Genomic DNA, 12,068 nt, shown 5'->3' on the forward strand with positions numbered 1-12,068 from the left:
AAAACATAGTAACTGTGTTGTTAGAATGGTGAAAAATGGTTTGTTTCTGTCCCTTGAATCACCTTAAACATTCTCTTATACTCTATGTAGATCCTAATAGTTTTTCCAAACTAAAATGCAAATAGAAACATATCCATGAGCACACAGATGACTAATTAAGCTGCGTAGTGACATGTATAAAGCGATTCACGGCACGACAACAACCATTTATCACCATTATAACAACGCGAAATGGAAAATTGTAAAGTCTCACTTCATTAGGTAAATTAATACTCCCTCCTATTCAATATATTCTTCCCTATTTTTCTTTTCGGATTATTCGGGTTTTCTTCCCTATTTCCTTTTTTGGGTTGATTTGTGTGGTCCAAATTCAATTGCATGTGGGGTAGTGTATTTTGTGTGGTCCAAATTAACTTTCTTATTTCTTGTGCAAAAAGGAAAGGGGAAGAATATAGTGAATAGGAGGGAGTATAACATTGCTACATATACTCTACTTTTGATACAGAAACAACAGAATTACTCCAGCGCCAGTAATGTGGCTCATAAGGTTTGTCAGGCCAAATAACCAAACTACCAAACTGACATAAAACTATGCAAATTACGTGGTTAGACCAAATTGATAGGTGAAAAGTTTCGGTGATACAAAAAATAAATCCGAATTAATAAAAAAAATACATATAATCTTCCAGTTTTGAACCTCAAGTTTCAATATTTTACTCCTTAGTTTCCTTTTTACTCTCTTTTCTCATCGTGGAATGGTGTGTTTCTAACTCCAGCGGGGAGGCTTACTCTTATCAACTCTGTCCTATCAAACATTTCAAATTATTTTCTATCGGTATTCAAAATAGCGGTAAGTGTGACAAACAAAATCAACTCTCTTCTGTCACATTTTTGGTGGGCCGGGTGCAATCGGGTAAGTCCCTTCATTGGTGTAGTAGGATGTTCACTAGTCTTCCAAAGAGGGAAGGAGACCTTGGGGTACGTAATATTGAATGCCTTAATAAGGCATTACTGGCCAAGCATGCGTGGAGACTCGTGACCGGAGAAAATTCGACTTTTTGTCAAATTTTCAGAGAAAAGGTTTTTGGCCGTTCTACCTTGATGAATGTTTTGGCTCCAAGAATCACAGGCAATGCATCCTGGGGGGTTAAAAGTATCTTTCATGGTATGACATTTATTCTGGAGAACATTAGCTGGCAACCAGGTACGAATTCAAATCTAAATGTCTGGACTTCAAAGTGGGTTGGTACGAGGACACCTGAGCCTAAGGGTGATTTTTTGGATCCGGAGTTTAACTTCCTTAAAGATTTAAGAATAAGAGATCTATGCCTAAATAGCGGGGGATGGAATCAGGACTTGATAAATATGCTCTTTGATGATGAGAGTTCAAAAAGAATTCTGGCTATACCGCTGAGAATTAATGATGGGGAGGACGAGATTATTTGGCCTTTCTCATCAACTGGAGTTTACACGGTTAAAAGCGGGTACGGGTTACTTTTTAATGATTTGTTTATGAGGAGAGGTACATCCCTGGACAGATCAAGATTAAATCAAGGGAGGAAAAACTTTTGTGGCAAACGGCTTTGGCACCTTTCAATTCCACAGTCGTGGAAAATCCTTATTTGGAAAATCCTTACGAATTCTCTTCTCGTAGGAGGGGAATTTGTTAGGAGAAACCTGACATGGAACCCTCTATGCCCTCTGTGCCGTAGTACTAGGGAATCGGTTGAAATGGTTGACCATCTTTTTAAAGAATGTAGTATTACGGCAAGGATCTGGGCGGGGTCACAACTTGGGATTAACTCGGACCAAGCTTATAATTTGGAAGTCGGTGACTGGATTGTCAACTGGATCCAATACTTGAGAACCTTAAATGATTGGCAAATTCGGGTCATTCAATTTAGCGCAATCATTGCATCCATTTGGAATTTGCGTAATAATGTGGTCTTTAGAGGTGAGATATTCAATCCCAAGGGTTTCTTTTCAGCTTATAATCAAGTGGTGACCTGTGCTATGAAAGGATTTGTTGAAAGAGTTGAAGCCAACGTAACGGCGCATGGTAACCTTGACAGCAACGACCTAACGGATATTGAAGGTGATTTGGTGCGGAATGGACACCCGGTGTATGTGACTGGGGGTTTTGGGTCGTGTAGCTTAGTGCGGGTCATGGTTGATGCGAGTTGGGAAAAAACTTGGCAGGCTGCTTGGGGATGGGTGGTTTATGATGAACATGGGAATGTGATTTTTAAAGGAGGGGAGAAGGGGCGTGCTGAATCACCTTTGCAAGCGGAGGCCTTGGGGGTCTTGAAGGCCATACAATGGGCTCTCGGTAACAACTTCCTTCATGTGGAGCTCTCGTCCGATTGCCTTCAATTTGTGTTTCAATGTGCAGGTTTGGGAACGAGGCACTATCAGACTAAAGGAGTTCTAGAGGATATTCTCTGTCTAACGCCAAGTTTTCATTGTCTCTGTTTTAGCTATGCATGTAGGAAAAATAATGTCGAGGCTCACCTCTTAGCGAGACGGGCTATGACTATGGCGTAGGAATCTCTCTTGCCAGTTGCAAAAAAAAAAAAAAAAACTATTTTGAATATATTAATTACAAACGAAAGTTAATTAAGAAGGGAGAGAAAACATTAAATACACGATTTAAGCAAATGAAAACTTAAAAGGAAGTGAGAACAAAAAGAATATTAGAACTAACTTCTCAAATTTCATCAATAGAGAGTGAGATTTTAGAGGGATATTTGCCCTACTTTTCACATTTAGCTTTAGCAAATCTTGAACTCTGACATATCCATCACTCCGCATATCATAATTCAATTGTGTAGCCATATGCCTCAGTATGCACACCCTAAGAAGCAGTGACATTAATTAACATAGTTGGTTATTTATACAAAGCATAATATTGATAAATTTGAACACATCTGCCTAGGCGACAAAAATGCATGTTTTTCACAAAACATTCGACGTTATTTGGTGAAAAAACGCACAAGGGAAACTATGATGTAAAACTTGTTCCGATTTGGATGATAATTTATGGCCTGGATGTGAAGTTCTGTGGTGTGGAAAGCCTTAAGAAAATTTCGGGAGTTGTAGGAAAATTCATTAAAAGTGATGATGTTACAACTCATAGGAATTTTTTTAGGTTTTGCACGCATATTGGTTGAAGTTGAGATTGCTCAGCAGTTTCCCCACTGTAATCAATTTCTTGGATGAACATGGTAAAACCTAGAATGTTAAGGTGCTATATGACTGGCTTCATGTGTCATGTACTACGTGCAAGGGGATGGGGCATGTGTCTAAGGATTGCAGGAAGGGGACTGGCAAAATGAATGTAAAGAAGGTCTGGAAGCCTAAAGGGGTAGAAAACAAACAACCTGATCCTATACAGAAGACTAAACCTGCTTCCAAAGTGCCTGAAAAGGGAGTTGTCCCTGTGTTTACTGTTACTCCAATAGCTCCTAGGATGGTGATGACTCTAGTTATAGTGCAGAAAACCCCGACAGTGGAGAGTTCTATTCCTAGGGGATTCATTACAAAATTGATGAGAACTGATAAGGGTGATGTAAAGTGATGTCGTCGGGTCACATCCAATCAAACACATTTATAATACTCAACATACAACTAGTTAGTGGTAAGTCGAGGTCGATCCATGGGACGGTGTGCTTTGGGTTCTAAGTCTATCCATCTCAATTTATGCTAGTGTCACAATTTGTTTGGGTTTGTAGTTATGTTTTTAGACTAATAAAAGCAATAAAGTGAAATAAGCAATAAAAGGAAAGATGTAAACAAATGATTAAAAGTGCTAGGATATCATGGGGTCATAGGGGATTCATGGTGTTGATCATACAAACATGTTTACAAAGTTGCAAGCAATTAATGTTGTGGAGGAACCGAGTTGGTTTATGTCTTACGGTTCATAGGAAGAGTTGGGTCCCGGAGCCGAATCGATTAGATTGTACAACACCTACACGTCGACTTACTTTCCTCCTATTCAACTTCTATGCATGGTCTAACAAGACTCGAGTTGGTTTATGTCTTACAAGTCAAGTTGAGTAGATAATAGATGGTTGTAAATGCAAGGATTCATAGGCTTAGCATTTCATCAAACATAACATGTGCATAAAGTTGACATCACAACAAGCAAGCAATTTAATCATGTGAACATATTAGATTAAGCATGAATCAATCCCTTGTTGGTTTCCCTTAATTACCCACTAACCCTAGCTAAAAGACTACTCACTCATTATCATGGGAAAATGTCATTAATGGTGTCAATCATCACAACAAGTATAAACATGATAATGGAATGAAGAAATGAACAGTAAAGATAAAAGGGTAAAGGAATTATACCAAACTTGAGATGATCCAAACAATAAAGCAAAGAATAATAGAAGAAACTTGATTGTTGATGGAAGGTTGTCAATCTCCCAATAAACCCAATAATCTTCAATTACCCAATAATCAACTTGAATAATAAACTTGAACAATAATTATGGAAAGATTAATGTGTAATTTGTGGAAAGATTAAAGAGTAATCTATTCTAATCTACTCCTAATCTAATCTAAGGAAGGATTTTTCTAGCTAAAAAGATGTGTTTATAGTCTAATAAAACTTGATGGTTTGATTATTACAAATGGGGTATATATAGTGGAAATTAGGTGGATGCATTAGGGTTAACTAAGGGCTAAACTAGTAATTACACTTTTGAGATTTGAGCAGGGAGATGCCGGTATTTTTCGAAGGAAGGGCTTCTTTCTTTGAAGGTTGAAGAAACGAATTTTGGCTGCCTTGGAATCCGTGCGTCTTAGGCACGGGACGGGCGGATTCGGTGATCTGGGCCCGGGCGTGTTTGAGAGAAGACGGGCGGATTCTGGAGATTCTGCCCGGGCGTCTTGGGGTGAAGATGGGCGGATTGGAGCAGGGGAAGACGGGCGGATTTGGAGCAAGACGGGCGTCTTGTGGTTCACGTAGCAAGGAAAAGTTTCCTGTCCAGGAATACGCCCATCCCGAGCGTTATATGGGCGTCCTAGGCTTCAACCCGAGCGGGTTGAATTTGACCCGAGCGGGCTGAGCTGTATCTTGAGCTCGGTTTGTAAAACGGACGTCATTTTCTCATCCGGACTCCTATTGGAGTGATTCAAAAGCCTAGATCACTTGATTTTTCGATGCCATTCCATCTAGCATATTTTTAGAGCCAAAGGAGCAACTTTTGATTCGGTTTTCGAGCGATTTCTTCTTGTAAAGCCTTCCCTCTCGTCATTCTTACTTTTAACCCTTTGATCCTTCTATATACACTTTATTCCTACATCTTTGGTCATCATTCTTGCCTCCTCTTCATACTAGTCCATCTAATATCATCAATAAGCTTCCAAATATGCACGAAAGACGGGAATTTCCGCCTTATTATCTTCTTTTCTACAAAACATACGAAAGCGATAGAAAAGCAAATAGGAAGGTTTTGACGGATAAAATGGCCATGGAATGTTATAATAGTATGCAAAATAGGCTTAATTAGGGGACTAAATATGCTCAAATAATGGTCACATCAAAGGGATAAAAGAGGAGCTTCTCTCCTGGTGGTATTTCTTTTATGGAGGCTCTATCTTCTTCTTTGCAGCGTTCTAGGCTTGGTATCTCTGGGCTAGTTGAGAAAGGGGAAACTAGCAAACAGAAGTCTGATAATGGGTAGCTGTGGCATGTGGAACATTAGAGGTATAAATAACCTAAATAAACAACAAGAAATAAGGAGATTTATTCTCCAGAATAAAGTAGGGTTATTTGGTTTATTGGAGACAAAAATAAAGTGTAGGAATTGGAATAATGTTTAAGTGAATCCGTGTCAGGATTGGGCTATATGTACTAATACTAGTCTTCATAAAGGGGGCAGAATATGGCTTATTTGGGATCCAAAGTTGTATGAGGTTGATGTGTGTGATGTGACCATTCAATGTATTCACTCTAAAGTAGTGGATAAGGCTAGGAAAGTTGTTTTCTGGTTTACTGTTGTTTATGGGCTGAATCATCACAGTGAGAGAGAGGATTTGTGGAGTAGCTTGAGAATGTATCATGGTAGTGTTGATGGTCCTTGGCTTGTGGGTGGGGACTTTAATGCTGTCATGGCTAGTGATGAAACGATTGGGGGAGCTCCTGTGTCCAATGCTGAGATTAGGTCTATGTTACAGACTGTGCAGGACTGTAACTTAGCTGATCTTAGTGCTCAGGGAGCTTTTTATACTTGGTCCAATAAGCATGAAAATGAGACTAGAGTCTATATCAAATTAGATAGAGTCTTTGTTAATGATGATTGGGTTGATGCTTTCCCTGAGAGCTATGTTCACTTTATGCCAGAAGGAATGTTTGATCACTGCCCCTGTCTAGTGAAGTTTGATTTGGCTAGTCAGAGAAAGGGGACTTCATTTAAATACTTCAATATGTGGTCCCTGGCCCTTGATTATAAGCATATAGTGACAACTGGTTGGAGTAAGGAGGTCCAGGGGACTCCTATCTTCAGGGTTGTGTTCAAATTGAAAAGTTTAATAGTTGGTTTGAAGCAACTGAATAAAGAGCAGTTCAGTGATATTGAGAACTTGACTTCTGTTGCTGAGCTTTCCTTGAAACAGTTTCAGGAGTTACTGGTTCTGGATCCTTTTAATGAACATATTATGCAAAATGAAAGGGCTTGTGCTCATGAGGTGTCTGAGTTGAGGAAAGCAAGAGCACAATATTTGAGTCAAAAGGCTAAGTGTGATTGGATAAAACTAGGGGATGAAAACACTTCCTATTTTCATGCTCGAATTAAAAAGAGAAGAGCTAGAAATAGAGTGTTCCAAGTGAGGGACATGAATAATAATTTGTGTTCAAGTCCTGAGAGTATCCAGCAGGCATTTGAAGAATATTATAAGTCTCTGTTGGGTACTTCAAATCGGGTGAGAGGAGTTAATAGAAGAGTGGTGACTTCTGGAAAGTGTATTACTGATGAGCATTGTAGCCTGTTGAATGCTCCTATTACAGTGAGGAGGTCAAGCAGGCTATGTTTGATATACCAGGGGATAAAGCTCCTGGCCCTGATGGGTACAGTAGCAAATTTTTTAAAGAGAATTGGGATGTTGTTGGCTCCGATGTTGTGGCAGCAGTCAAAGGGGCTTTCCATTCTGGTAAGCTGCTGAAGCAGGTGAACAACACAATCATCACCCTTATTCCTAAAGTGGAATTGCCAGAGACAGTGTTGCAATTTGGACCCATTGCTTGTTGCAACACTGTCTATAAGTGCCTTTCTAAAGTAATTTGTTCTAGGTTAGGGAAAGTGTTGCCTGATATTATTAGTCCATCCCAAAGTGCCTTTATCAAAGGAAGGGATATTGTGGGTAATATTTTTATTTGTCACGACCTCATCAAACTGTATAAAAGGAAAAGTTGTTCACCTAGGATGATGATGAAGCTTGACCTGCAAAAATCCTATGACTCAGTGGAGTGGTATTTTGTTAGAGATATGTTGACTTGCCTTGTCTTCCCTGAGAGATTATTAAGGATTGTTATGGAATGTGTCACGACCCCTTCTTATACAATCTCTCTTAATGGGGCTAATTTTGGTTTTTTTCATGGCTTGAGAGGGCTTAGGCAGGGAGACCCCCTATCTCCACTTCTGTTCACTATCTGCCTGGAATACTTCAGCAGAGTGGTTGGAGTGGTTCAGAAACATGGACGGTTTAAGTTTCATCCCTTATGCAATAGGATCCAGCTAACACACTTGTGTTTTGCTGATGATCTTATTTTATTTTGTAGAGGAGACAAGGCTTCCAGTGAAATTCTGCTAAGAGCTTTTACTTATTTCTCAAGTGCTTCTGGACTCATCATGAATAAGGGAAAATCAATCTTTTATTGTAATGGGGTTGATGGGGTAGCTATCAATGAGATGGAATAACATTCTGGTATGAAAAGAGGGGCAGTCCCTTTCAAGTACCTTGGGGTTAGTGTGGCTCCCAGGAGATTGTCTATCATGGATTGTAATTGTCTTGTTGAGAAGATTGTTGAAAAAATTCGAGGTTTTGGGGCCAGGAAGTTGTCCTATGCTGGTAGGCTGGTGCTTATAAAGTTAGTTCTCAGTAATCTTCACAGCTATTGGGCTAGAATATTCATTCTCCCAAAGGCTGTCATAAGGAAAATTGAAGTAGTGTGCAGAGATTACCTGTGACATGGTACTGACAACAAACAAAGCCCTGCCTTGGTTTCTTGGGATACGATTTGTCATAAGAAGAAGCATGGGGGTCTGGGGCTCAGGGGCTTACATGCTTGGAATGTAGCTGCCATAGGCAAGTATGTATGGTGGGTGGCCATGAAAGCAGATCATCTCTGGGTTCGTTGGGTCCATGCAACTTACATTAAGTCCAAAAACTAGGAAGATTATGAACTTGGAGCTGGGACAAGCTGGGCTTGGAGGAAAATATGTCAAGTCAAAAATATTTATAAAACTAATTTATTCTCTGACAATGCAGTAGAGCACTATACAATCAAAGATGGATATCATTGGCTTAGACCAGAGGGCCCTATAGTCAGTTGGTATCCTTGGATGCTAAATACGTGGATAATGCCTAAATATGGATTTATGTGTTGGCTTGTTGCTCAGCAGAGGCTGTTAACTCAGGACAGGTTGATGAGGATGAGTATAATTCATGTAAATTGCTGCTATTTGTGTGGTGATGCTGAGGAGAGCCATATCCATTTGTTTTTTGACTGCTGTTATAGTAGAAGCTGCCTGCAGTTGGTTACAGATTGGTGTTTGATGTAGTTGCCTGTTACTGATTGTATTCAGTGGTGGGTTAAGTGGAAGACACCTGAACTCAGCAGGAAGAAAATCATTGCAGTGATTCTAGCTAGTCTGATGGCGCATATTTGGTACAGTAGAAACAAGTGCAGACTGGATGATTGTGTTATCAGGCCTGTTGTGCTTTACAGGATGGTAAAACTGGAGGTGAAGAATAGATTGGCGCATTGTGATATAAGGTCTAGAAATAGTCGAGTTATAGAGTGGTTGTAATATATTCAGACTTATTAAATTGTATCCACTAGGTTGATGAGATTATATGTGTAATGATCATAATGTAATGATGTATGGGACAGTCTTTTATTAATGAGAAGCTTACATTTTCCCAAAAAGAAACTATGATGCTGGCGGATTTCAAATTCATCATTAGTACTACTTATCAATGCCTTCACCAGCTAAGATAATGACAATTCAATTTAGACACATCAACCAGTAAAGTCAGAAAACTATAAATAGTTAAATGCCCCTCTTCTTTCTTTCGAATGAGAAGCTTGAAATAAAGGTCTTTTGATGCTTACAAGCTTCTGCCAAGTGCGCCAACTATGTTTGAAATGCCACCAGTAGCTGTTCCACGACCACCACCACCTCTTGAACCTTGACCCTTCCCTCTCGTACCAGATTGGCCTCGTCCTCTACTTCTACTACAAGTTGTATTAAAAACGAGCCATGAGAATAAGCATTATGACCCTACCTATTTTATGATCCCCGACAAGTACATACAGGTGCCTTCACGGGTATATTTCTCTATTATAATAAAAATAATAAGTAAATAAAAAGCTTTGTTAATCTCAACTATGTTGATTGAATGAACCCGTAATATGAAACCCAATGGCTAACTTCCTCAATTAATTTGCAGACAAAAAAAAACTCGGAAAAAAGTCACTTGTATGTATTGTTTGTTATACACAACTCACTTTACATAAATTTGGCAAACCTAGCATTGGCCTAATGCTCTTACAACGTTTCTCCTAATCAATCATTTTTACAGGCAAAGATCCAAGCAGGTCAGCGTAGAAGTATTTTGAAGTGATTTCAACTGACTTTGTACCTCATAGCGACCAAATATTGATATTCGAGTAAGCCAGCTCCTCAAAACATACAACTTTAAATTAAACGCACCCTACATCTATTCTGTTACTAATGTAACCTATTCTATTTCTCAATCGCTCGATATTAGCAAAACATATAATACCAAAAGTTTGTCTCTTTAATACAATTCTTAAAAATAACATCAAAACAAAAAGTACTCGCTTCATGTTTTGGTGTTAAGGGAGACATTCGAGTATTTTAATGGAGTCTAAAATATAAGCTACTAAAATGAATTCATCACATTACAGTTACTCCGTATATTTAGCAATATGAAGATAAGAACATTATCGACTCATCACCATCTTGATTCACCAGAGAAGCATCAATTGATTCACAAAAAGATTGAAGGTTTCGGAGGGTTTGTCAAAAAAGATTGACACTTTTAACTCCTAAAAATTAAATCAAAAGCAAATTAAAATTAAACTATAAAGTATCAACAATACCCAGAAAAAATTGAAGCCTTTTAAACCCTAGATCTTCTTCACTGTTGTTGTTCCTTTTCTTCCCGATTATGATGTGATTTTCCTGCAATATCGTCAATTAGAACACAAAATGAAAAAGATTGAGGGTTTCGGAGGGTGACTCTATCATACTTGATAAATCAAAAATCAATGGTTGATATTTTCTGAGTTGTTTGAGAGGATAACTCTATAAAACTTGATAACTCGAAAATCAATAAGTTTTAATGAAGACGAATATTCGTCTTAAATCTTAAAACGGGTCAAATACGATCAGTTGGTGCTAATAGACACAAATGTTTTGGCATTTCCTAGGCAACTTTCCATGTAATTTAGACATATTTAGTCCGTTTTAGGTTAAAATAGATACCTTATTTTTAAATAAAAATTTGTTATCAAATTTTTTTTTTTGATCAATAATTTATAGAATAAACAAACATAATTTTTTTCTAAGTACTCGAAAAAAGCACTCCAATATAATAATAAATATATTGAATATTCGGTTTGACGAAACAAACTATGGTGATTTTTACCAATTTTTATCATGTTTTAGAGTCCAGGGCATCTAATATGGTTTCAAGAACTTGGTCGAGTAAACATCTCCATAATGACCCATATTCACATCTGCTTTGCTTTGCTTATACTATCTGAGCTCAACTGGTCAAGTGCTATCTCCTCTCCTCCTCTCCTCCTCTCCTCCTCTCCTGAGTCCTGACATGAATGATAGCACGTAGTCGTTAACCTTTTCGGTCAAGTAATATATTTAGTTCACTTGAGTAAGTATCTCAATCCCCATTATGTAAAAAAGTCGTGCAAATGGTTAATACTTTGTTTTCATAGTACATCAATAGTTAAGTACTCTGTATACAATTAGTGTCATAGTGATAGAGAAAGAGACTAGGTCGTTAAATACTAGAATTAACCTACCAAATTAACAATTTATAAGCCAAACTATACTCTAGATTATTCTAATGGATAAAGCAATATAGTGCAAGTAAGGGTCGATCCCAAGAGAAGGACTTTTAAGCTAAAGACTTGAATTGTAAACTATTGACTACTAATTAGGACTCTATGGACTAATCAAGACACTAACGACAATCAAGACCTACTAATTATGTTTATCAACAAACAATGATTATGAACAATGGTTAACATGTAGTATGACATAGATGGAGAAAGTTTGGTTTTGAAGTAGCATAAGGAAAAGTAAAGATGCAATTTTTATCATAGAAGCAAAACAACAAACACTAGATATGCAACAATCAAATATGGGAAAGACTTGGTGTAATTCTCTCTTAGTAATCCAACAATGACAAAGTTTGACTCTTTTCTCTCTATTGTTATCTATCCAATACGATCATCTCAAGAAATTGACACACACAATTAAACCATATATGTGAGTCCTTCAATTCCAACCACAACTCATTAAACCATGAATGAAAACTAGAATTGAGCATGAAGTTTTTGCCAAGAGATGTAAGCTAGAATCAAATCCTACTAGATTAAACCATGCTAGCAAGAAAAGACATGTAATTTCCTACTTGAAATATGAATCCTTTAAACCAAATCAACATACAACAAGTTTGCTCCAAACAATTCTAGATAGATTAAACCATTTCTCTAGAATTTGCAATAGTTGGGTAAATAAGATGCAAGAGTGATCAATTCATACATTCATCTACTCAATATAAGA

General features: G+C 37.9%; 1 protein-coding gene across 1 annotated transcript; it reads left to right on the forward strand.

Annotated features, from left to right (window-relative positions):
• The first annotated feature begins 939 nt into the window (after positions 1 to 939).
• Positions 940 to 2,544, forward strand: LOC141630611 (uncharacterized). Its single transcript, XM_074443397.1, has one exon. It carries the CDS (start codon positions 940 to 942, stop codon positions 2,542 to 2,544), a length of 1,605 nt encoding a protein of 534 aa, XP_074299498.1.
• Positions 2,545 to 12,068: the final 9,524 nt, after the last annotated feature.

This window comes from Silene latifolia, chromosome Y (assembly GCF_048544455.1).
Source record: "Silene latifolia isolate original U9 population chromosome Y, ASM4854445v1, whole genome shotgun sequence".
In the NCBI taxonomy this organism is placed as follows: Eukaryota; Viridiplantae; Streptophyta; class Magnoliopsida; order Caryophyllales; family Caryophyllaceae; genus Silene; species Silene latifolia.

What these genes read in the sequence shown, in the direction of transcription:
- LOC141630611 (XM_074443397.1), top strand. Translation starts at nt 940, where the DNA reads ATGTTCACTAGTCTTCCAAAGAGGGAAGGAGACCTTGGGGTACGTAAT.